Source organism: Lemur catta, chromosome 22 (genome assembly GCF_020740605.2).
Source record: "Lemur catta isolate mLemCat1 chromosome 22, mLemCat1.pri, whole genome shotgun sequence".
NCBI lineage: Eukaryota > Metazoa > Chordata > Mammalia > Primates > Lemuridae > Lemur > Lemur catta.
The window spans coordinates 30697224-30720900 of record NC_059149.1 but is presented as its reverse complement, the minus strand read 5'-3'; the positions used below and the strand labels follow the sequence as shown (position 1 = coordinate 30720900).

At 54.6% G+C, this 23677-nt stretch overlaps 1 protein-coding gene across 1 annotated transcript in view; it reads left to right on the top strand.

Moving 5' to 3' along the window:
- ARHGEF10 (Rho guanine nucleotide exchange factor 10) overlaps nt 1-23006 on the top strand; it is a 60066-nt gene extending 37060 nt beyond the window's left edge. Inside the window, exons 19-29 of the mRNA XM_045535311.1 lie at nt 851-966; nt 1400-1527; nt 1702-1802; nt 3420-3541; nt 4392-4478; nt 6371-6594; nt 7224-7381; nt 9699-9841; nt 15997-16171; nt 21333-21455; nt 21852-23006. Coding sequence (XP_045391267.1) covers nt 851-966; nt 1400-1527; nt 1702-1802; nt 3420-3541; nt 4392-4478; nt 6371-6594; nt 7224-7381; nt 9699-9841; nt 15997-16171; nt 21333-21455; nt 21852-22369 — 1895 coding nt within the window. The 3' untranslated portion in view covers nt 22370-23006. The remainder of the gene's footprint in view (nt 1-850; nt 967-1399; nt 1528-1701; nt 1803-3419; nt 3542-4391; nt 4479-6370; nt 6595-7223; nt 7382-9698; nt 9842-15996; nt 16172-21332; nt 21456-21851) is intronic.
- The last annotated feature ends 671 nt before the right edge of the window (nt 23007-23677 follow it).

Sequence of the window (23677 nt, the reverse complement as noted above, 5' to 3'; positions counted from 1 at the left end):
GAAAACACCTGGGCGTCACCTCCCGGAGCGCAGGGTGAGCTGTCGGCAGGTGGAGGCAGCTACACCCACCTAGGCACGTGGACCCTGGGACATGCATCACTCCACGAACCACAGTCACGGCAGACAAGTCCTTGCTATTCCCTTTTAAAAAAAATCTTCAGAGAAGATCACTGAGGACTCATGTTGATGTCGGGTGACGCCAGTTATCGGAAATTTGGTTCAGATTAAATGTCATTTATTTCCAGGTGTCTCTCACTAATAGCTATTACGTCAACAATGTTTAAAAAATACCAGAAGTGACAAGATGTCAGTCACGCCCACACTGTGAGACATTCTATAGCTTAGCAGCATCCTTCGAAAATGAAAACGTCACGAAAGACAAAGAGAGATCGAGGAACTCGGCCAGATTGGAGGGGACTTAGGGGATGTGACAAGTAAACCCAAGGTGGGCTCCAGGGTTGGATTCCACACTAGAAAAGTGGAATTCGTCGGGACGTGGGTGAAATTTGAGGAGGGTCTGCAGATTAGTTACAGCGTCATGTCGCTGTGATGTCCTGGTTTTGAGGGTCGTGCGTCTGTGTACGTGGTTAACCCCCAGCGGAGCCGGGTGAAGGGTGTATAGGAGGCACAGCTCTTTGTGCCAGTTTTGCAACTTTTCATTAAGCCTTAAATTATTTCAAAATAAACATTAGGAAAGGAAAAACTACTAAATTCTTGAAAATATCCACTTCTAGATCCCCCCCAACTTAAAAAAATTAACTAGTATTTACTTTAGTGTTTTCTGCCCTCAAGTGTTGGAGTGGCCCTGGCTTCACGTTGGTACCCTCTTGTTTGTGTGTTCACTTTGTAGACAAAGTTTACATGGGGCCGGGACAACTGTATCAAGATTTACAGAACCTGTTGCACGACTTAAACGTCGTTGGTCAAATCAGCCAGCTGATAGGAAACCTTAAAGGCAACTACCAGGTAAGTATCATGGCAGTTTGACTCAACGTTCTGTTTTTGCTCCTAAATCATTGTGGATGTGTGAGTCCATCTCCAAGCTCTGCCAGAAGTGAGAATTCACTGTGACTCTAAGAACTTATCTGATGTACGTTTTTGTTACTTTGGATAAGGTGAAACTGTTATCTAATTGTGACTTTTCTTCATTTTGCAAGTAGACTTGAGTATCAGTTCTATCTGAGAAATGTCTCTGCCACGACACAATGTCACAGTGTGATTTGACTCCAGGGGTTTCTTTTTCACAATCAGATAGGAGGTGTTTTTTTATTTGTTTGTTTTTTGTTTGTCTTTGCTCTCCCTGAGGTTTTTGTGCCTCAACTGTGCTTTTAGGCTGGTCTTACTTTTTTTTTTTTTATTTTTGACAATTTAAAAATGCACATATTTATTCTCTTTGCAGAACTTAAACCAGTCGGTAGCCCATGACTGGACCTCAGGTTTACAAAGACTTATTCTGAAGAAGGAAGAGGAAATCAGAGCCGCGGACTGCTGCAGGATCCAGTTACAGCTCCCCGGCAAGCAGGACAAGTTAGTGGGGACTTTAAACAAAACCTGCTTGGCCAATGCTGGGAACAAAAAAGTGGTTCTTTGTCATGATATGTAATTTTTTTTTTTTTTTGGTCTGTTGATTGTATTGGACAGGCAGAACGCTGTGATATAATTTCATACTATAAAGCGAAGGCTTGTCTGTCCCTCCTGCAGATCTGGGCGGCCCACCTTCTTCACAGCCGTGTTCAGCACCTTCACCCCGGCCATCAAGGAGTCCTGGACCAACAGCCTGCAGACGGCCAAGCTCGCCCTGGGTAGGTGCGGCTGGCCTGGCCAGCGGGGCTCGCACGAGAGATGACATGCATCTCAGAGTCCTCGGCCAGGTTTCCGTGTCACGACGAGATGCACGGCCACGAAGCTGAAACCGGGGTTAAGAGGTGAACCGGGCGATGGAGCCGTCCATTCACCTGGAAGAATGTTCTTACGTGGGGAAGAGCAACTCCAGCACAAGTGATTTTTAGGTTCATGTTATAATTTAGGGTTACAGTAACAAAGCCATAGGTTTTATTGTTAATAACATTAATATCACGCTGGGCGCAGTGGCTCACGACGGTAATCGCAGCAAGAGGATCGCTCGAGGTCTGGGGTTCGAGACCAGCCTGAGCAAGAGCGAGACTCCGTCTCTACTAAAAATAGGAAAAACTAGCTGGATGTGTTGGTAGTTGCCTGTAGTCCCAGCTGCTTGGGAGGCTAAGGCAGGAGGATCACTTGAGCCCAGGAGTTGGAGGCTGCAGTGAGCTGTGATGATGCCACGGCACTCGCCCCGGCAAGAGAGTGAGGCTCTGTCTTACAAAAAAAATAAATAAATAAATAATATAAATTTATCAGTTGAGGCTGCTCAGCCCAGGATGAGTCGGGGGCCGAGGCGGGTCTGGTGTGGGTCTGCCTCCAGAGGGAAGGAAGGTCGTGGTCCAGCTCGGCCTGTTTCCTCACCCAGAGTAACAAAACACAGGTGGCCAAAGGCCCTCCCAGCACCGGACATAAACCCTGCAGGACACAGACAGGTGCGACTTCATGATTTTCCTGTTCCCACGTCCCTTTAGTCTTGCTGTTTTGAATACATCTATATAATTTACACGTCATCTACACACACACTCACAGATCGATCACTCAGAACACACGGGGTGCCCTGTGTGTGTGTAAAATTCTCTTCTAGATGCAGATAATCTGAGATGCTAACTGAACGTAGGATACAGAGGAGAAACCGAGGCTGGGGTAAAGGTTATCACCCCGGCGAGCGCTGATTAGAGGCAGGAGGAGCACGGTGCCTGCAGAAGGCCTGCTCAGCGGAAGAAGCGTCCATAGTGACGTGGCCCCATTTCTCTTCCTCACCGCGTGGTGGCTTGTCAGGGTGGGGTCAGAGAGACTCGGCAAACGAGGGGTCGCCCCCCGGGAGAGAAGCTCCCTTTTGTCCTGAGATCACTCCCATGTTCTTCAGCGTCAAGGCCGACAGTCGGGCAGTGAAATATTTCTCCATTTCATTGCACTTTCTTTATCCCATCGTATTACACCGTGTCTAAAAATCTCTCACTACATCTCATATTTGATTCGTATTTGAATCTAAACATCTCAGTTGCTTTGGGGAAAAAAAAAAAGGAATAAAGGTAGGGAAGAGAGACCTGTGTGGGTCCCGCAGCCCACGGGTGTGTGGAGGTGGCACAGACAGGAGGGTGTCCCCGTCACTCGGGTGCCGGCCCTGCTGCCCTGGAAGAAGAGCTTACTGGTTCCCAGAGTGAGACACTGAGTTCCCCGGGCTTGTGCAAACGGGACTCTAGAAACTTCCGCAGGGCTGGCCCCGCTGGCCGCATAGACCTCTGTCAGGGTGAGCTCCCCGCTGTCCGGGCTCATTTTCTCTCCGACTCTGGTTGCAGAGGAGGAGAACCACATGGGCTGGTTCTGTGTGGAAGACGACGGGAACCAGATCAAGAAGGAGAAGCACCCTCTCCTCGTTGGGCACATGCCGGTGATGGTCACCAAGCAGCAGGAGTTCAAGGTGAAGGTGGGCAGGGCCCGGGGGAGGGTGGCCGGGGGGCACAGCCAGAGCCATGTCTGTCTGGGTAGCCGTAGTCCCTGCTGCCCCGGAGGTGATTTATTTAGAAATAAATCATGGTGCTGCTGTTTGAAACCTAGCAGTGAGGGTCGGCCTGTGTCTCTGGGGGCCGCTCCTGGGCGGGGCCCTGGCGTCCTCAAACGGCTCCCGCGCTGGACCCGGTCACTTACACTGGGAAACCGTCTCACCGTGCGGCTCGTGAGGCTTTTGCTCGGCGAGTAGTCAGTTTCCAGGGGCTCGTCACGTGAGCTGCGTGGACCGCGGGTCCCCTGTCTGCTGAACCGCTTGTCTCCAGGGTGGCATCTAGCTCACGTCCCTGGTGTCACTGATTCAAGCACAACAGGCCGAGCCTGCGGCGACTCCCGTGACTTGTTGATGGGTCTTTTTGACAAATGTACAAAGACGTTTTTATTTCTCGCTCCTGGTCTCTGGCTAGCCCTTGTGCTCGTGGCCTGGGCCCTGGGCAGCTGCCACCACTACCCTGTTTGGAAGGCCCAGGCCCCACCCGCCCCTGGGGAAGACCGGGTGGGACAGGGACGGGGACGGGGGACAGGGACGCACGGCGATGAGACCCCAAGAGTAACATGCCCGGGGCCGCATCTGCTCAGGTGTTTGCTTCTCAGACGCCGCCTTCTAACACTCACACTTCAAACTCTCCCTTTGTCATCTCTGTCGGGTAATGAAGCAGAATGTCTGTGGTTCTGTGTCGGAAACATGTCGTCCCTGTCAGACTCTGTGTGGCCTGGAAGCCTCTCGGTCCCCTGTCACAGCATCTGATTCCATCCCCTTCCAGATTGAATGTGCCGCGTACAACCCCGAGCCCTACCTGAGCACCGAGGGTCAGCCGGACTCGACCTCCGCGGCGCATGGCTTCCTGTGGGTAAGACGCCTGCTCCCAACGCGAGTTCACACGGAATCCGCACACGCGGTCGGTGTGGCGGGAACATGGATGGGCACTGTTGGGTGGACGCTGCTGTCGGCCACGGTGCAGCCCAGCGTGTATCTGCAAACATGAAAACTCCCCCTGAAAGGGAGCTGATTGCTTTTGGAAAAGGTGTAGAATTCTTAGGAATTAAAATGTTAATTCTTTTCTTTTTCATCTGAAACTTTTAACAGCTTAAATTCAGTCCAAAGACACTTAACTAATATGAGAATAACTTTAATATTCTTCACTTTCGGTGGTTACATTGCATGGATTTTTCTTTTTCTTCTTCTTCCAAGCCTAGCTTTTACACTGGAAACTTAGTAATTAAAATTAATCTGTTCCAAATGACACACAGCATCTGAAATGATGCTGCAGTTGCAGCAGCTGTTTCTGGTTCCTGCAAACCCGAGGACCCTGCTCAGGCTGTGTGGTCTGAGCCTCTCGTGTGGCTCCCCAAGGCCCCTCGGACCTGCCCCCCGGCCCCCTTGCTGCTTCAGACGCACCTGACTTCTTCCCAGCATGCTCTGCTGCAGGTCGCCGTCCCCTCCTCACTGCCAAAGCTCCTGCGTGGTCGGTGTTCTAGTTGTTGTGAAAAACGGACCAGCCCAGTGAGCTGATATTTCATTCCTGCCAACCCAGCATGAAGGGCTTCATTCCCCTGGGGGTTTCCGATTTTGAAAGAGAACTGTTTCCGCGCGGGCGGGTGGACCTGCCATTCATGCCCTGGCCTGGCCGCGCCTGCTCCCTGCAGGCCGGTACTGGGGCACGGCCAGCTGGCACCTTCCCCTGAGAGGGCCAGAGTGGGTTGTTTGTCACATGCAGCAAACACAGGAAGAATGAGGAGACTGTGACGACAGCCTCCAAGCTGGTGGAAAATAAAAACATCACTGAGCATCCTAAACCAGCCAGGACTCCTGTTCGCCAGGGGTCTGACTCCTCACCGCTGAGACAACAGTTAAATTTAAGTTTAAATTGGGAAACTGACTGTGCTACATTTTCTCGGCGTGAGAATTCAAACACATGGGAAGTTCCTCACACAGACATACTGCAACACACGACATCACGTGTTAAATGTGAACGATCCACCTTGGGATGCCTTCTCGTTAATTTTTCCTCCTTTGAAAGACTCAGGTTTTTAGCTAAGTTCTGTTAAACATTAGTGTTATTTAAAATGGGTATTAATCTACCTTTTAGGACTCTGTGTATGCATAGGCGTTTACCATTTGTATAGTGATTGGTATATGCTTTTTAAACTGTGTAAGTGTGACTTTTTAAAAATTATTAACAGTTATATTCTTTTTATCAAAAAATTTTAAAAACCTAATTCCAAGGCCGGGCGCGGTGGCTCACGCCTGTAATCCTAGCACTCTGGGAGGCCGAGGCGGGTGGATCGCTTGAGGTCAGGAGTTCGAGACTAGCCCTGAGCATCAGCGAGACCCCATCTCTACTAAAAATAGAAAGAAATTATCTGGCCAACTAAAATATATATAGAAAAAATTAGCCGGGCATGGTGGCACATGCCTGTAGTCCCAGCTACTCGGGAGGCTGAGGCAGGAGGATCGCTTAAGCCCAGGAGTTTGAGGTTGCTGTGAACCAGGCTGACGCCACGGCACTCACTCTAGCCAGGGCAACAAAGCGACACTCTGTCTCAAAAAAAAAAAAAAAAACCCCTAATTCCATATGTTGAAAAGGAAAACAGATGCTGTTGGCAGAGTCTTTAAACGTTATCTGGTTTCTCTAAGCGTCTCTCACACCAAGACGGTGCCGTGTGGCCCCGCGTGTCGGGTGCGTGGCCCGTGCGAGCCTCACGGGCTCATTTTCTCTTCCCCTGTGACCCCCTGGTGCAGATCGGAAGCTGCACCAATCAGATGGGCCAGATCGCCATCGTCTCGTTTCAAAATTCCAACCCCAAGGTCATCGAGTGCTTCAACGTGGAGTCTCGCATCCTGTGCATGGTGTACATTCCGGTCGAGGAGAAGCTCCGAGAGCCCAGCGCAGCCGCGGACCCCGAAGCCTCCACCACGAGGGCTTGCGATGCCCCGACCGTCTGCATAGGAGCGGAGGAGGGAAGGTAGCGCCCGTCCCCCGTGTGACAAAGAACGGTCACCGCTGTGCCCACACAAGCGCGGCAGCTGGGACCTGTCGCGGAAACGGCATTGACCTCGGTGTCAGGAGCCGTGTGCCGGAACTGCGGGACAAGGGGACATTTTTAGGGTCACTGCGCTTTTAAATAACCAGTGACTTGGGCCCATGGAAATTATTCTAGGAACCTCCAAAGAGAAAGGGTATTTCTTTAAAGGGGAAAAGTACCCTACTGTTTGCCACTGAAATGTTGCATTTTTGTTAGTGCCTTTGAGAAGCACATCACTCCTTACATTTTGGAATACAACAGCCGAATTCTGTCTTAGAATCCTGTTGGATATCGGCACTGTTTCGAGGAAAGGTACAATTGTCTTCCTGATGTGAAGTTCCAAGACACATAGGAAGCACTAATTTTTTTTTATAGCCCAGAATTTCTCTTTCAAAATAAAAGAAGGAAGTGAAAGTGGTCAGAGATCTTCTTAAAATCCCGCCAAGTGTGTCGAGGAAGGAGGGGCGGGGCTCGGGCACCAGGTTGTGTGAAATGTGTTTGCGTTGACGGACACTCCACTCTTCCACGATGTGCAAATGTGTTTATTAGCTTGCATCTTTCTTTTAAAGCATTTCCGTGTATAAAAGCAGCCAAGGCTCCAAGAAAGTGAGACTTCAGCACTTCTTCATGCCCGAGAGGTCCACGGTCATGAGCCTGGCGGGCTCGCCGCGCAGCCTGTACGCGGGCCTGGTGGACGGGGCGGTGGCTAGCTACGCCAGAGCCACAGGTGAGGCGGGTCACGCGGACGGGGCTCCCCGCTCCAGCCTGTCCCCTGCACTGGTCCCTTTGCCCAAGGCCCGCGTGGCCCCCTCCCTCCCCAGGGGCTCTGTGAGCACTCGGGGTGATGCTGTCTCAGTCTCCCCTGCTCCTTTCTCCCGCAGGGCAGGATCTCCACACCCGCCTTCCCCTGCAGCCCCTCGCCCGCTGCTCCCCGGGTGGGCCGGGCTCCCTTGGTGCTGGGCTGACCGGCCTCCTGCCGCAGCCTCCAGGGCCTCCCGGCCGCACATCTCAGGGTCCGCTGGGCTCAGCAGTGCCAGGAGCCGCGGTCTCTGGCCCCGGGCACCGTGCCCAAGTCCTTACCGCTTCACGGTGGGGAACTTCAGTGGTTTCCTGATTGGCTTCCTGTGTTTCAGTTGCGTATTACTTGGTTATGCAGGGAGGGAAAAGAAAACCGCATTTCAAGCTTTATAAGTAAAATGGCAAGTTTATCAGAAGGATAAAGTGCGGGAAGTAAGGGCTAGAACTGCACAAGGGCCCCCGCAGGGACCCTCGCCCCACTTCCCCAGGCTCCGGCGGCCAACACGGCATGTCATCTGTTCAGAGGATTCCGTGGGAGGGACAAGTGACTCTGTTTGTAGGAAGAACAGCCAAGGTGCTCAGGGAACAAAGTGCCGTTGTTGGAATTTGACCCTTGACCAAAGCGAAGTGTGTGAAGTGCATCACCCGCCTTTCATCCCGGGGTCCCGGTTCAGAGGGTCGCAGGGTCAGTGGGGCGGTGCTGAGTCATGCTGGCACCACCCGGGACGTGAACACAGGCAGGGGCAGTGGCTAGAGTTCCGACCCAGGGTTCAGAAACCTGGCGTTCTCATGCCGTGCGCTGTGAGCATGTGACTGTCAGAGAAAACTGTATTTCCACCCTGAACTCGAGTGTGCCCGTTAGATATGGAGGCTGCAGTGCGTTAGGGGGCTGAGAGTACCAGACGAGAAGCTTGTGCACACATGTGTGTGCACACAAGTACGAGCACATGTGTCTGTGCACATGTTCACATTTGTGTGCACATGTACATGTGTGTGTGCATGTGTGTGTGCCCATGTGCACGTGTGGGTGTGTGTGCATTGGTGCTTAACCACATAGTGATATCCCAGCCCCAGGGAAGATACTACACGTGGGAGGCAGGCGATGCCCATGGGCTGGTCATTGTCCTTGTTGTGACACGAAGGCGTTGCCATGGCAGTTGGGTCCTAACTAGCAGGATGCCAGAGTCAGAGCGTGCACAGCTGCCTTCCCTGACGGCACTCGCCAGCCCAGACCCTGGTGCCTAGTCAGGCTTGTGTTCAGAGACCTCGCGCTTCCCAGAACACAGGGGTGAGGGCCGGACCTGGTTCTCCTCGTTGGGCAAAGCACGTTTATTTCATGGGCCAGTCGGAAGCATCAATGGGTGAATCACGTTAGTCACATTTGCAAGTGTAATGGCTTAATTACTGCTTAGACTGAGAACTGAAGAATTCATTTTAATTATTTACAGAATAATGATGTTAGTCATGCTTAAAATTTGTGTTAAATCTTGTTCAAATAATTTTTTATTGATATTCAAGCTATCCACTCGTACTTGATATAAAGCATAGAAGACCTCATTGGCAGATCTTTGAAAATATTTTCAAAACCAAATATTTTATCACTCCGTAGGCTTCAGGAAAGGGAGCAAGTTCTCAAAAGAAAGGATTCCTTTAACCTCAATTTTGGTTTTTTTCATATTCAGTGAAGATAGGAACTGTCCTCATGATAAAGTATATAACAAGGGATTTTTAAAATTGAAGCAGGTAATGGGGAATTTTAAACATATGCCTGGTTACTTTGGGTGTGGTTCCTTTTCATGGCGGCCAAATCGCTGTATGTATTATTACTATAAATAATGGTATTTGTCCAACATCTGCCTGCCAAGTGCTGCGCTGAGCTGTTTGCATGCAGCATATTTAATTCTTAAAACAGCCTTTAGGCTAGTGGTGGGATTGCCCTCCTGTTACAGTCAAGGACACTGAGGTTCGGGGTGAATGAATGATTTCTACAGACACCGGGTGAGTGGCCAGCTGGGGTCAGAGGGACCCAAGCCCGCCCCGGTGCTCGGTGCTTGCCAGCCGTGGGGGCTTCCCCGCTGATGTGGCGCTCGCTCTCGGAGCCCCGGACACTTCCAGCATCAAACAGAGGCAGGAAAATGACGACTGATACTTCGGTTGTCTATTACTGAAAACAATCTGTGGCCCCATGTCCCTGTCCCTGTGCACGAACAGCTGAACTTGAATGAAATTAAATGTTTTCTTTTAAGATGGAACCTGGAATTCCGAACCTCAGAAGGTGATAAAACTCGGCGTCCTGCCGGTCAGAAGTCTGCTCCTCATGGAAGACACGCTGTGGGCGGCCTCTGGGGGTCAAGTGTTCATAATCGGCGTGGAGACGCTGGCGGTGGAGGTGAGTCCCCCCGGGGGGCTGCCGTGGGGACAAGACGTGGTTCAGGGACAGCCCCGACTTTCCCACACTGCCGTCAGCATGCTGGAAACTCGGGCGGCCTCTCGCCTCTGCTCATGGGTAAAAGAAACTCCTTCAAGATTTTGCTTAGAAAAGACAAGATTAACTAGAAAACTCAACGATTAATATTTCCTAACCTTTTACCCGGGTTCACCGGTTTCCTGCTAAGCAACAGAAACATGTTACTTTAAGAAATATACTCAGTGTGACCAGAGAGGGACCGCAGGGACTTGTGGGAAACTCTCGCTTGCCCGACGTGACAGTTCAGCCCCGTGGGGTGCGCGGGTCGCTCACTAGACAATGAGGAGACGCCGGCCAGCCGTTCGGCAAACGCAGGGTGGCCCCCAGGCCCCAGCCCGCTCCCCTTCTAAACATTCTGGGTAGATAGAAATTGCAACACAAAAACGAAACTATAAACACAGAAGAGCAGGAGAATGTATGTTTCTATTACTTTGCAGCAGAGACAGTCTCTCCAGGCAGGCCAAACCCAGACGCTGTCCTAATAAAGAATATGGTAAAATACAGTCGTATAACTTTTTTCACATCCAATGTATATGTGCATGTGTATAAGGGGGCGGGGCGCAGCGGCTCATGCCTGTGATCCTAGCACTCTGGGAGGCCGAGGTGGGAGGAATACTGAGGCTAGGAATTTAAGACCAACCTAAGCAATGGCGAGACTCCATATCTACAAAAGTATTTAAAAATTAGCCCGCTTTGGTGGTATGTGCCGGTAGCCGCACTTACTTGGGAAGCTAAGGGAGGAGGATGGCTTGAGCCCAGGAGTTTGAGGCTGCAGTGAGCGACGATGACGCCACTGCACTCCAGCCTGGGTGACAGAGCAAGATCCTGTCTCAAAAAAAAAAAAAAAAAATTATAAATGAAAAATTGGGAAAATATGTTGATGAACCTGCACTGACGCGTCATTTTCACCCGCGTCCCCGGTTGACGTTGGGGCTCAGCCTTGGTGCTGTACGTCCTGTGGGTTTGGACAAACGAGCAATGACATGTGTCCTTATCCTCATCCTCTCCTGGGTTCTGCCCACTCATCCCTGCCTCCCCCAGCCCCTGGCGGGGTGAGCTTTGTGTGCTCCAGCTGGGGAGCGCGTGGGCTGGTCCCGCACTCTGCAGGGCTCTGGGTACCTCCCTCCCTGCCTTCTCCAAGGCAGGCGCGTGGTGCCAGTCAGCATTTAAAGAGCTCACAACGTTTTCCAGAAACGTTCTCTGCAGATAAGCTTGCGCAAGCACACGTGAGGATACAGACAGCCCCCAGGTTAGGACCCCACCACTTAGGCACCACCTTCTTGCCAGAATACAGAGGGCGGGATGGAAACATTGTAGATTATTTTCCTAGTATCGTGATGGCAACTTTTTGTTACTTTTTATATCTATCTGATACATTTTATTTCGTGTGCCCTGAGAGTGAGAGCCTTCAGTCTGGCTTGGAGCTGGAACTGACCGACGCTCCTGAGCAGGACCTGTCCCAGCGCCGCTCATCCTTCGTGACGATCGACAGCCCCGCACACCCTCGGTGACGCCGCCTGGCGATTACGCGTCTGAGAAGGCGCAGGGTTCAGGTCCCGGCTTGGCCGCATAGCATAAGGTGATCTCAGATAAGCCACTCAGCTGGGCTTTGTGGACGAAATGCAACGTGAAAGTGCCCAGCAGAGAGCTCTGGAGTGGCAGCTGTCATTTGTCATTAGAATGAAGTATTATTAGGACAAATATACAAGAGCCAGATATAATAGTTTGTTAGTCTGTATTTGCTTTTCTTCTGCACAGAAATAATAATAATTTAAAATGTTTTCCCCAACACGATGATTCTTTTTGTTGTAAATTACCACCAAAAAAGCTGGAATGGTGGTTTCTGTAGCCATCACCAAGAAGCTCGGAGGAAAACGTAACATTCCCCAATTATGACTTCATTACAATCAAAACATCATTTCCATGTGTTCCAGAGAGTTTATATGCTGTAAATCTTGAAGGCTCAGAAGTAACGTTTGTATCCAAATATAAAGCTCCTTTCTGTGCATTTTTTGGACAGAAATCTCTAAATACATTTATAGAGAGAAGCAAAAATCTGCTCTTTTCTGAAAAAATGAAATTCATCGTGTAGCTCCCGCGGTGCAGGGAACCACAGCAGCCATGCGGGTGCAGCCGTAGGGTCTGACCTGTGTGTGTCTCCTCCCTGCAGGGGGTGGGGGGGGTGCGGCGGGGGCGCTGCCAGGAGCTGTCCCGACGGTCGTGCGCTGTGGGAACAGGGCCCGCCTGTGGGCTGCAGCCATCCTGGGCTGTGGGCTCAGCAGGATGGAAGGTGCAAGGTACATTTGGAAGAAAAAGGTACCTGAGCCTCCAGGGCTTAAATGTTCTCAAAGCGACTGCTCCAGTGCAGTAGCTGGTACATTCACGGGACCCACCCCCCCGCCCCCTGCAGAGGCAGCTCTGAGCACCTTGGCAGCTGGGTACCTTTACAGGCTGGAGGGGGCTGGGCTGTCAGGGATGCTGGGCCGGTGTCTGCAGCCCCAGCCAGGGGACAGCCCCCCCGCCTGCCTGCAGGGCTGTCAGGAGCAGATGGGAAAGCTGCGGGGAATGCTGCACTGCCAGGCAGCGGGGGCTGCAGTCACCTGGACTATTCTTGTGGGGGGGTCATCTTCCCTCCCAACTGCATATGGCTTTCTAGCTGGGGTTTATTCAATTCCTTTTAAAAATTTTATTGTGTCAGAAACACAGATGCCGTTCTAAAATAATCTGACATTTAGGAAAAGGCTAATCATTCAGGCTTTCTGGCAGGTGTTGACTTTGCAGGTTTGTTTCTTAGAGCCGTGAGCCACAGTTTCAGTTTAGTCACTGTAGCTGCTTAAAACCAAAACCTGCTGGTCCTCGCTCCTGGTTATCTACAACACAGTGCTCCTGACTGAAGGTGGAAGGAAAGAGAGAGAAGAACAAGGAAAAGGGTTTCTCCTCCCCGGTCTCCACCCAGGAACACTGGAACACGAATCAAGGAGGTTTCGCCGGGTTAGAACTCCAGGGTTGAGGCTCAGCAAACTGTGGGTTTTGAAAGCTTCCTTGCAGAAGTGTTAATAGTGACTGAAATCGCAGCCAGGGCGGGGAAAGGGGCTTTGCTCCTCCACTCGCTAGTGACAGCAGAGAGCTCCCTCGCACGCCATGTTTTCCTGTTTTTCTTTTAAGACCTCTCTGTGGAAGTCCCCTCCACCCCACAGCTTTCCAGGCAGCGATTCCTGCTCGGTCCCAACCTGACTTGGGGAACCAGCTATCAGGGGCTTGTGCGCAGATGGGCAGCAGGTAGCATTTTCCCTCCAGAGCGTGGAGAGATCGATTCTGACATGCAAGTCCGAGTGGCGGGCAGCTGGGAGGGAGGGGCGTGGCCCCTCTTCTGCTGTCGAAACCACAACCATCACCATGTGCAGCCTGAACAAGGCCATCCAGAGGAAAGCCCTCCCTGCCCCTCCTCCAGCCCTCGTCTTGGTGCTTCCTGAGAGAGTCTGCAGAGTTTCCAAAAGACCAAAATGGAACCTATTCCCCCCAAGAAGGGTGAGGCCTCACCTGCCCCGTGGGGACAGTGGTCCTCCTCGTCCTGCTCCCCAGTGGGGGGTCCCTCACGGCACAGGCCGAGGATGGGGTTCAGAAATGCTCCTTTCCCGGTTTCCGTGGTGTGGGCTCGGGCTCCAGGGACTCTGCAGCTACTCTGAGCTGTGGAGCAGCTGGTCGGGCCCCTGCGCCTGTGATGTTCGCTTGGAGTCTGAGTCACAAGCTGCTCTTTCATTATCTAAGTAAAAGTCACGGTGACCCGCGTCTGCTGTGCGGTGGCCAACTGTGCTTCACTGAGCCCTGGAGGGAGACACGAGCCCTGAAGTCACGCAGGAAGCAAACGGTGCTGCCCCGCGGGGTTCAAACCAGGCTTCATCCTTCAGTCGTCTCCAAGCCTGGCTGCACAGCACAGTCACCTGAGGACCTTAGAAACAATCCCACGGGAGTTCCCCCCGCGTCAAGTGAGCGAGACTCTCCAGGGGACGGGGTCTGGACGGCAGCACTTCTTCATACCCCAGACGACTTCGGTGTGCAGCAGAGTTGAAATCCTCAGGTGCAAATCAAGGCTGTGCGCTGCCCTCCCTTCCTCCCGGGGAGAAGGATGAAGACAAGTGAGGAGGAAGAAACTGCAAGACTCGTGTGTTGCTGGTGGGAACATAAAGTGGCGTGAACTGTGGGAAAACCATCTGTTGATTCCTCAAAAAGTGACTCACAGAATTCCTGGAAGACCCAGCATTTCCAATCACAGGTACATACTCAAAAGAACTTATATTTGTGTACACAAAAAACTTGTACATAAATGATGATAGCAGGATAATTTATTAATATAATAATCACAAAGTGGGTACACCCTGAGCATCCGTCGGCTCGTGAACGGACAGCCTGTGGTCCTTCCACACAAAGGGATGTCACTCAGCCGTAAGAAGAAATGAGCAGTGACACAGGCCTCAGCGGGGACGAAGCTTGAACACGTCTGTTCCGTGACAGAAGCCAGACACGGAGGCACGTGTGTGGTTCCGTTCTTACCAAACCTCCAGAACAGGCAGACCCATCGGTGGTTCCGTTCTTACCAAACCTCCAGAACAGGCAGACCCATCGCTGACAGTAGATTAGTGGTTGTCGGGGGCTGGGACGGAGGGTGGAGGAGCGACTGCTAACGGGTGATGGAATGTTCTGGAAGCAGACCATGGTGATGGCAATGGCACAACTTTTGGAATATTCTAAAAACCACTGAATTGTGCACTTTAAAATGGTGACTTTTGTGGTGTGCGGATTATACCTCAGTTTTCAACAGAAGAACTGCCCACTGGACGTGGCAGTTTTGGAGGTTTTGGGGAGCCCAGCGGGGTGTCCCCCGGAACCTCCCGGAGACAGGAGGGGGGAGGCCTGTGGCCTGCAGGTGGCTGCCGGAGGGAAACCGAGGACCACAGCCGAAGGGGACACGGCACTGTTCTTTCTTTCCCCTTTTCCTGTTATTCTTTATTTTGAATTTGTGGTGAGTGAGACTTGTACGTGTTTGGGGGCTGAATGAAGGCATCAGGACAGAAAGGGCCCCACGCCGGGTGGGAGGGAAGAGACAGGACTGAGCCAGCGCCAGGGAGAAGGGGACCAGAGAACCTCAGCAGAGAGGGGGCAGAGAGAAAACCGCCCTGGCCGGGTGGGCTTGCAGGGGCAGCCCTGCTCCTCTCCTCTGTGGGAGGGAGACCAAGTCAGGGGAGGGGGTCAGAAATAGCCCAGAGCTGGAATCATCTGGAATCTGAACCCAGACTCTCCTACGTTGCACGGCCCAGATATTTTGGAGTGTGCAGATCCCATGAAACTTCAATTCTTAAAAATACTTTTGATCTTTGTGCATCGCGACTCCCGCCTGCTGGGGAGGAGGAGCTAGACTCTAACAAGAGCTGGGTGGGTGACTTGGGGACGCTGTAACCGTGAACACTAGTTCCTTTCCATGGACAAATATTTAAATTCAACTGGTGATTATTGAGGTAATTTTACGTGAGGAACTTACATGCCCATGGTGGGAGGTGTTCATAGAGTTGACAAGAGTACTGGCATTTTAGGGAGGGGACAGCCCTCGGTGAAAACAAGGACAGAGCCCACGGCTGCAGTGACCGTCCAGCCTGCAGGGCCAGAGCTGGAGCTGAGGTCAGAAAGCGGATCCTCCTCTTCCGCCGGAGGTTCCCCCTTCCCCTCACATCGAGGGACGTGGGGTCTCCAGGGGGAACAGCTGGCTCCACGGTCCACCCAAGACCCACGGTGAGCGGCGCGGGGTGCGCCAGGCCGCCCCCCGGACCGAGCTGCCTGCGCCCTGGCCCCGCCGGCGCCCAGGCTCCAGCCCCAGCCGGGCGCGCGGCTCCCCGGGGAGTCTCAGCGGAAATAGGACGCGACGCACCGGCAGCGTCTCCCACCCACCCCCGGACTCAATTAAAAAAGCCGCAGAGCCCCGGCCGGCAGGCGCGCACCTGAGCGCGGAGACCACCGTTCTGGGCGAGCAGAGCCGCGGGCGGGAGGCCTTGAGGGTCGCACCCACGACCGCTGTCCACCCGCAGGGCCAGCTGGAGGCGCACCAGGAGGAGGGCATGGTGATCTCGCACATGGCCGTGGCCGGCGTCGGGATCTGGATCGCCTTCACCTCGGGCTCCACGCTCCGCCTCTTCCACACCGAGACGCTGGAGCACCTGCAGGACGTGAACATCGCCGCGCCGGTGCACAACCTGCTGCCAGGTGCGGGGCGGGGGCGGGGCCTGGTGATGGCGGGGGCGGGGCCTGGTGATGGCGGGGGTGGGACCTGGTGAGGGCAAGGGCGGGGCCTGGTAATGGCGGGGGCGGGGCCTGGGGATGGGAGGGGCGGGGCCGGAGACGGCGGGGGCGGGGCCTGGTGCAGCAGGGGCGGGGCTGGTGATGGCGGGGGCGGGGCCTGGTGATGACAGGGGCGGGGCCTGGTGATGGCGGGGGTGGGACCTGGTGATGGCGAGGGCGGGGTGGGGGGGGGTCTGGTGATGGCAGGGGCGGGACCTGGTGATGGCAGGGGCGGGGCCTGGTGATGGCGAGGGCGGGGTGGGCGGGGCCTGGTGATGACAGGGGCGGGACCTGGTGATGGCGGGGGGCGGGGCCTGGTGATGGTGGGGGCGGGGCCTGGTGATGCCGAGGGCGGGGTGGGGGGGGTCTGGTGATGGCAGGGGCGGGACCTGGTGATGACAGGGGCGGGGCCTGGTGATGGCGGGGGCGGGGGCTGGTGGGGCGGGGGCGGGGCCGTGCCTGGAGACACCCCCTGATGGGGCGGGGCCTGGGGACCCCCGGGGGTTGCGGGGGCTGCTGTGGCAGGTTCCCACATCTTAGCCCTTCGAGGTCCGTGACACAATGTCCCCTAAGCACCTCCGTGTCCTGGAGTAGGACCAGGTTCCAGTGCTGTCTTTACCGGTCAGAGCAGGTGGCCGGAGGGTTTCTCATCGTTAACTGTTCGAGGCTTTGGTGGAGCAAGGACCGGGTTGAAAGATCTAGAACAGGAGAGTCACCGGGAGGGGGCGGACTTTCAGGGAGGGCCTCCCAGAGCCAGGTCATGCACAGAGAGGGAAGGGAGTGTAAGTGTGCAGCTGTGTGTATAAGTGTGTCGTCGGTGTGTATAAACATGTAGCTAGTGTGTATAAGCATGTAGTTGGTGTGTATAAGCATGCAGCTGGTGTGGATAAGCATGCAGCTGATGTGTATAGGCATGCAGCTGGTGTGTATAAGCGTGTAGACAGAGTGTATGAGCATGAGGGGCAGAGGTGACCAGCTTGGGCATGTCTGTATTTACCACGTTGCTGGTGGGAGTCACGGAAGGTTTTGGACAGGAAGGAATTTGCTCCACACTGAGTGTCGGGAAGATCATCCTGTAGAAGGATGTGGAGAGAGGGGAGGAGGGCCCTGACCTGGCAGGTGGCAGGAGAAGGCAGGAGGAAGGACGGGGTTGGGGACAGCCTTGCCGAGGGCTCGGGTGCGGATGCGGATGGGGCAGGAAGGAGGGAAGCTGGATCTCACCTTGAGGACGTCAGCAGTGGAAGGGACAGGGGAGTCCCAGTCCAGTCGCCTCTGTGTTTTGGGTGTTTGTGTCACGGAGTCAGTCAGCTGGGGACAGCTGCTCAGAAGTCGGTTTGGTCCCCTGTCCATGGGGCAGCGAATCATATTGATCAGCATGATTTGCAAACCGTATTCAGACCAGGTACCTGGATTTGGTTTTTGGTCTTGGTGACCCTTCACAGGTGGCCTGAGACCATCATGGGATTGGTGGAAGGTTTCTGTTCAGGTTCATTCATCTGTGGGTGGGTTGGTGTTAGTGGAAGATGTCTGTAGTTTGAGGAGATGAGGCTACTGCCTCGGTTGCCTTTGGGCTGCTAGGACAGACACCGCGGACCGAGAGGGTTCTGTACATCAGCAGAGTCTTTCTCATGTTCTGGGGGCTGGACGCCCGAGACCCCAGTGCCGGCGGCTGCGTGCCGGTGAGGACCTGACCCCTGGTCTGCAGACGGCGCCTGCTCGCCGTGTCCTCGCGTGTGGAGAGAGGGCTCTGGTCTCCTCCTCTTGCAGGGCCACCAGCCCTCTCACGGGCCTCCCTCATGACCCCATCCACCCTAATCAGCTTTCACAGGGCCCCCCTAAACACCATCACATTGCGGTCAGGGCTTCCGCGTATGAATTTGGGGGGACACACTCAGTCCATAACACGTACCATTTATGATACATTGAAAAACGCAATAATTTAGAGGCCACTTTCTAGAAAGGGTGTGAGGCTGCCCTTTGAGAGGGGGTGGGAGGAGGGAGGAGGAGGAGGGGGAGGAGGAGGAGGAGGAGGAGGAGGAGGTGGTTCAGCTGGGCCTTCCCTCGCTGGAGACAGAGGGCGAGGCCGTGGTAGCTGTTCTTTTCTACGGGGCTGGCTCTGTACAAATTATTGTTAAAAGACTGTAGGATATTTTTATTTAGTAAAGAAAATGGAGATTTATGTAACATGCAAGTTTATATTTAGAAAACCAAAATGGTTTGCTCCCTCTGGCTCCGGCAGCATGCCGGCGCTTTGCCGCGGGGCTGGAAGCATTTTGAGCACAGGCTGCTGGAACAAACGTTTGCTGCAGGAGTCAGCTGTGGTTGTTGGGAGGAAACCAAGTCACATTCGCAGATCGCCAGAGCACGCACTGGCCTGGCCCGGGAGTGCCGAGCGTTCCACGTGCAGGGCCGGGCGAGGAGGGGGCTGTGAGAAAGCTGCGTCTGAGCTGCCCTGGCGCAGGCCGGACCCCCGGGCCAGGCAGCCCCAAGTTGCTGTGGTTCCAGAGCTCAGCTGGCAGCGGCCACCGCAGGACCCTTGGTATTTATCCCTCCCCAGCTGTGATGAGAAACTCACAGGGGGAAGGGAAGGCCCCCCGCAAGCGTGGGTGGAGTTTGTACTTGACTTGACAAAAGCAAGGAGCACTCACGCCCAGGCTGTGAGAACAAAGCAGGCAGGCACAGCTGCGCTCTGGGGGCCGCGTCCCCACTACGGTCTCCCCGCTGTCACCTTTGACTTGCTCCTGTGGGAGAGGAAGGCGCAGTCATCCTCATCGGGCGTCCCTCCCGGCACAGACCCAGACTCGCCCACGCCCTGCCCCCTGCCACCCCGAGGGGAACAGCCCTGCCCCCTGCCACCCCGAGGGGAACAGCGTGCAGGAGCCCTAGGGCCACAGCGCTTAAGCAGGGTCGTGTTTGCAGCAGCGAAGTTGTCTGCAACTGAGCCACGGATGTCACATCGTCACCTTTCCTCTCCTGGCTGTTGCTGGAATACACAGTGAAAGCAGGTTCCACAGGTGAAGACTTGCAAAGCCAGAAAGAACAGAACTTGAAAAGAAAATGTTGCTGTAACTCACACCTTTTTTACAAGTTTACACAACTTGACTCAGTCTTTTCCCCTCAGAGGGCTCAGACGCTGTCCCGTGGAACAGACGAACCCGCAGCTAATGCTCTGGTCTTTCCTCCTATTGGGAATTCAGTTCTGAAAACCGCGAGCTCAGGTTTTCACATAAACCACGTTGAATGTGACACAGTCCAACAACTGGTGACAAAACATTCTGCAATTAACGTACACGTTTTTAGAGGAGTTGCCGAAGTCCCGAGTTACAAAGGAGCAGAGTTCACAGCAAGTGAGTTGAAAGGTGCCTCATCCGTTCCCAGCTGTGACAGCCGCGAGAGTCACATCCGGGTGCAGATGTTTCCTGCTCTGTCCAGAAGGTCACGGGCGGATGTTGCTGCTGGAAAAGTTGGAGACCCCGTGTCACACGCGGCCCCCGTGTCCCGCTGAGCGGGCGCAGGGCCTGCAGGAGGGGCTTGGCTGAGGAAACCACAGCGTCTGGCTCTTGAGAAAAGCAACGTAACCTTCTAAATACTTAGACCACACCGCAGGGACTCAGGGCGCTGAGTTAAGGGACGAGGTTGAGGACTTGGGTGCCCCATCCTCTCCTGGCTGCGGTGTCGTCCTGGGCTCGCCGGTGGCTTGTCTCTGCTTGGCCCTGTGGTTTACGTTCTGGGGTGAAAGGGCTGAGAGCGGATCCCTTGTGGCTTTTCCTGCCGCTTTGAGGACCTGCCTGCTGCCGCCTTTCACCGTCCTGCGGCGAGGTCACCGTAGGCACCAGGGGACCCTGGCTGTGCAGCTCAGGCCACACCTGCCGGCCTGGCGGCTGTGCCCAGTGTCCTCTCTCTGCACCTCGGCTGTGCGTGGGGAGACAGGAGCGAGTGCTGAGTCCCCGCTTTGCGTGTTTAACCCGTCTGTAAACCCTCCGTGAAGCTTGTCCTGTGTCCCCATGCCAGCTGCCGCCCGCCCCCGGGAGGCCCCGTGGCGTCTGCGCACTGGGCGCTTCTGGACGGGGCACCCACCTCACCGCTGCCCTGTCACCTGTGTCCTCTGCAGCTGGAAACTGTCCATCGTGACTGTTGCAGCTGGACCTTCCTGTGCAAAGTTAAAGGGAATCACAGCCGACTCTGGAAGTGGAATAAGAAAATTCCCTGGAGCTGTGTTATTTCCTCAGTTTCTGAACCTGTTAGCAAAATGGGCATCTGGGTTTTGCTATCACATAAGGGCTCTGGCTGGCACCATGGGAGCCTTCAGCCTCCCGCAGCCGCCCCATGACGCCTCCCTCTCCTGCCTTCATCTCCTTACTAAGCCCTGGTTCAGAATCGCCTTTGGAACTGGGGGTGGGGGTGGGGCGGGGGTCTTTGTCGCCATTGGACCTTCTCCCACTTCTGTCTATTGCCAGTCCCCAGCCCTGCCCCCACCCAGAGCAAACGGTGTCGTTTCTCTGGGCTTCAGATCCTTGGCTGCAGAGCAAATCAAAACTAACCAACAGCTTTAAAAGCCTCCCACGCGGGCGTCCCAGCGCCGAGTCCTGCGATGTTGCTGTTCTTCCCACGGAGCCCCCGGGGAGCCTGTCCATCCCCGCGCCCCCCTGCAGGCTGCTACAGTGCAGCCAGGCGCCCCTCTCCAGAGCCCCCTCCCTCGGGAGACTCTTTCTCGCGGGTGACGGGGCTCTGTGCCCCCAAGAGCCACGGGCGGCTGCGTGTGTCGGGGCCGGGGCTCGTCCGCCGTATGGCACGGAAGCAGGCGGTTTGGCCGGATGATTCTGGGGTCGACTCACCCCGGAAAGGGCAACCAGAGCCGCGCAGGGAGCAGGCGGGCGGGAGGTCTGGGACACACCTGCCCCACCGCGTCGCTCAGGTGCACTTGCAGGACGCACCTGCCCCGCGGCCGTGCTGTGCAGGTCCTTGTGGTCCAGTCTTGGGAAGCCCCGCGCAGGTGTGAGCGCCCCCTGCGTCCTGCCTCGGGGGTCTGGTGGTGGCACGCAGCCTGGGTGTGTCCAGCCTCGAGCCACCTGTCTGTCCCCCACAGGGCACCAGCGGCTGTCAGTGACCAGCCTGCTCGTGGCCCACGGGCTGCTGATGGTCGGCACCAGCCTGGGAGTCCTGGTGGCCCTGCCGGTCCCGCGCCTGCAAGGGATCCCCAAGGTGACCGGTGAGTCTGCGGCGGCCTCGCCCCGTGAGCTTGCGGCGGCGGCGGTCTGTGCCGTGACTTAGCGTCCCAGGGTTGTCTAAACAATTTGACTTATTCGGGGTGTTTTTTCAGTGTATTATAAAGACTTAATAGAGCATATCTATTGAGCTGGAATTATCAATACTTTTTCTGCCAAAGAAAACCCGATTTTGTATTTTAGATCGTCATTTTCAAAGTTTTATTCAAATTAACTAAAAATGCTCAAGAATATAGCCTAGATATTTCCACTTCAACCTGCCGCTCAAGCGCGCAGGTTACTCACGGGGTCTCGTGCCGGGCTGGGAGAGCCGCGCGGGGCGAGCCGGGGCTCCAGCTTCCGTCTGTGTTAAGACACCATTGTCGGCTCTTCCCCGCCAGGCAGGGGCATGGTGTCCTACCACGCGCACGGCGGGCCCGTCAAGTTCATCATCCTGGCGGCGGCTCTGCGGGAGAAAGGCAAGGACAGGGCCAGGGACAGCCTGCCCCCCGGCCCGGAGCCCCCGGCGGCGGCGGAGGAGGAGAAGGACAAGGACCGGCCCCCCAGCGAGGGAGCCGCCTCGCGCCCCGGCCAGGGCGACCCCGACACGGCCGTCTGGCTGGGAGACGGGCCGGGATCCACGGCCCAGAAGGGCGACCTGTCCTCCTCCTCGGGGTCCCTGAGCCTGTCCCACGGCTCCGGCTCTCTGGAGCACAGGCCGGAGGACAGCGTCATCTACGACCTGCTGAAGGACCCAGTGTCACTGCGGAGCCGAGCGCGGCGGGCGAGGAAGGCCAAGGCCAGCTCGGCGCTGGTGGTGTGCGGCGGCCAGGGCCACAGGCGGGTGCCCGGCAAGGCCAGACAGCCGCCCCGCGAGGAGCTGGCGCCCTCCGTCCTGGTGTGGCAGGTCCCCTGCTGAGCACCCGGCGACGGCCGCCTCCGGGCCTCGGAGTCTGCCATCAAGGACGGCTTCTCCGTTAAGTCACGCGGCGCGGGGACGTGTGCGCCTGGCCGGACGCGTCAAAACAGTATTTGAGGCAGGAATGTGCAATATCGCGACGGTGACGCCTGCGGTCCCGCCTTCTCCTCCATGCGGCAGAGGGGACACAGACGCTCCTGAAGGGAGAAGACGGTGCAGCTTTCTGAGTCATCGAGTGACGTCCTGGGAAAATACCACGTTCTGTGTGGCTGCCGGGGACACGCAAATGCTGAGTGTTAACCGTCAGCTTCAGACCTATTCTCCTAGGTCGCTTAGAGAATGTGCAAGCTAAGCATCTATGAGAAAATAAATGTATTCCGTAGTATAGGAGTTTATTAACAATTCTTTAAATAATTTTACTTGATCCAAATTCACTACTTTTATTTATATTCTGTATTTTCAAATTCCAGAATAGAATTTGTAACCATTAAAAAATGGGGGCACACACAGCCCTCCGGACAGGGTGCCGCTTCCCAAGTGGGCTGGGCTTCGCTAAGTGGTATGATGTGTGTACTGTATATTTTAACAAAGTAGTATTTTTATATTGCCTTTTTCGATTAAAAAATTAACCGTTTAATATTTTAGTCACTATATTGTCTGCAGCCTTTCGCCAATAATGTTTGCTTTGAACCAAAATGCCCGATGCCCATCAACATTTAGACGCAAGTGTCAATGCCAAATTATTCTCCTCGTATTAAATAGCATTGACATCCACGTTAGAAATATGTATGTTTTAGCTTTATAGGAAACAAGAAGAAAAAGTCTCATCCTTCCATGTGGCTTCTTGGACCTGCCGACCTGAGTACTGAGTCCCTGTCCACCTCGAACACACGCTGTGACCCAGGCAGGTGCCGACCGGGGGCTGTCACCCGGGTGACCCCTCCGTTGGGCGCGGGGCCTGTGCCCCCAGTTGCGGAGCCAGATGTGGTGTCGAGGTCGTGAGCAGTCAGCGAGCTCCACTGTGCTCAGCATGTATTTGTGTATCAATGTTTTACTCACTGGGTGGATAACGAGAAGAAAAAAACCTAACAGGCATTCGCAAGAAATAAATGTCTCAGCACTTTACAGATGACTAAAAATGTTAATTTTATGACTTAGCCAAATATTTTCTAAGTTGCATACATACCCCCATGTGAGAGTCATTTCCTCCCAAGCTTGGTTAAAGTGTTCGCTGCTGATTTCATAAATAAAGTGTTTTTATTTAAAAACTCGGTATCTCAAGGTGCCTTTTTCCCCCTAAATGGCGAA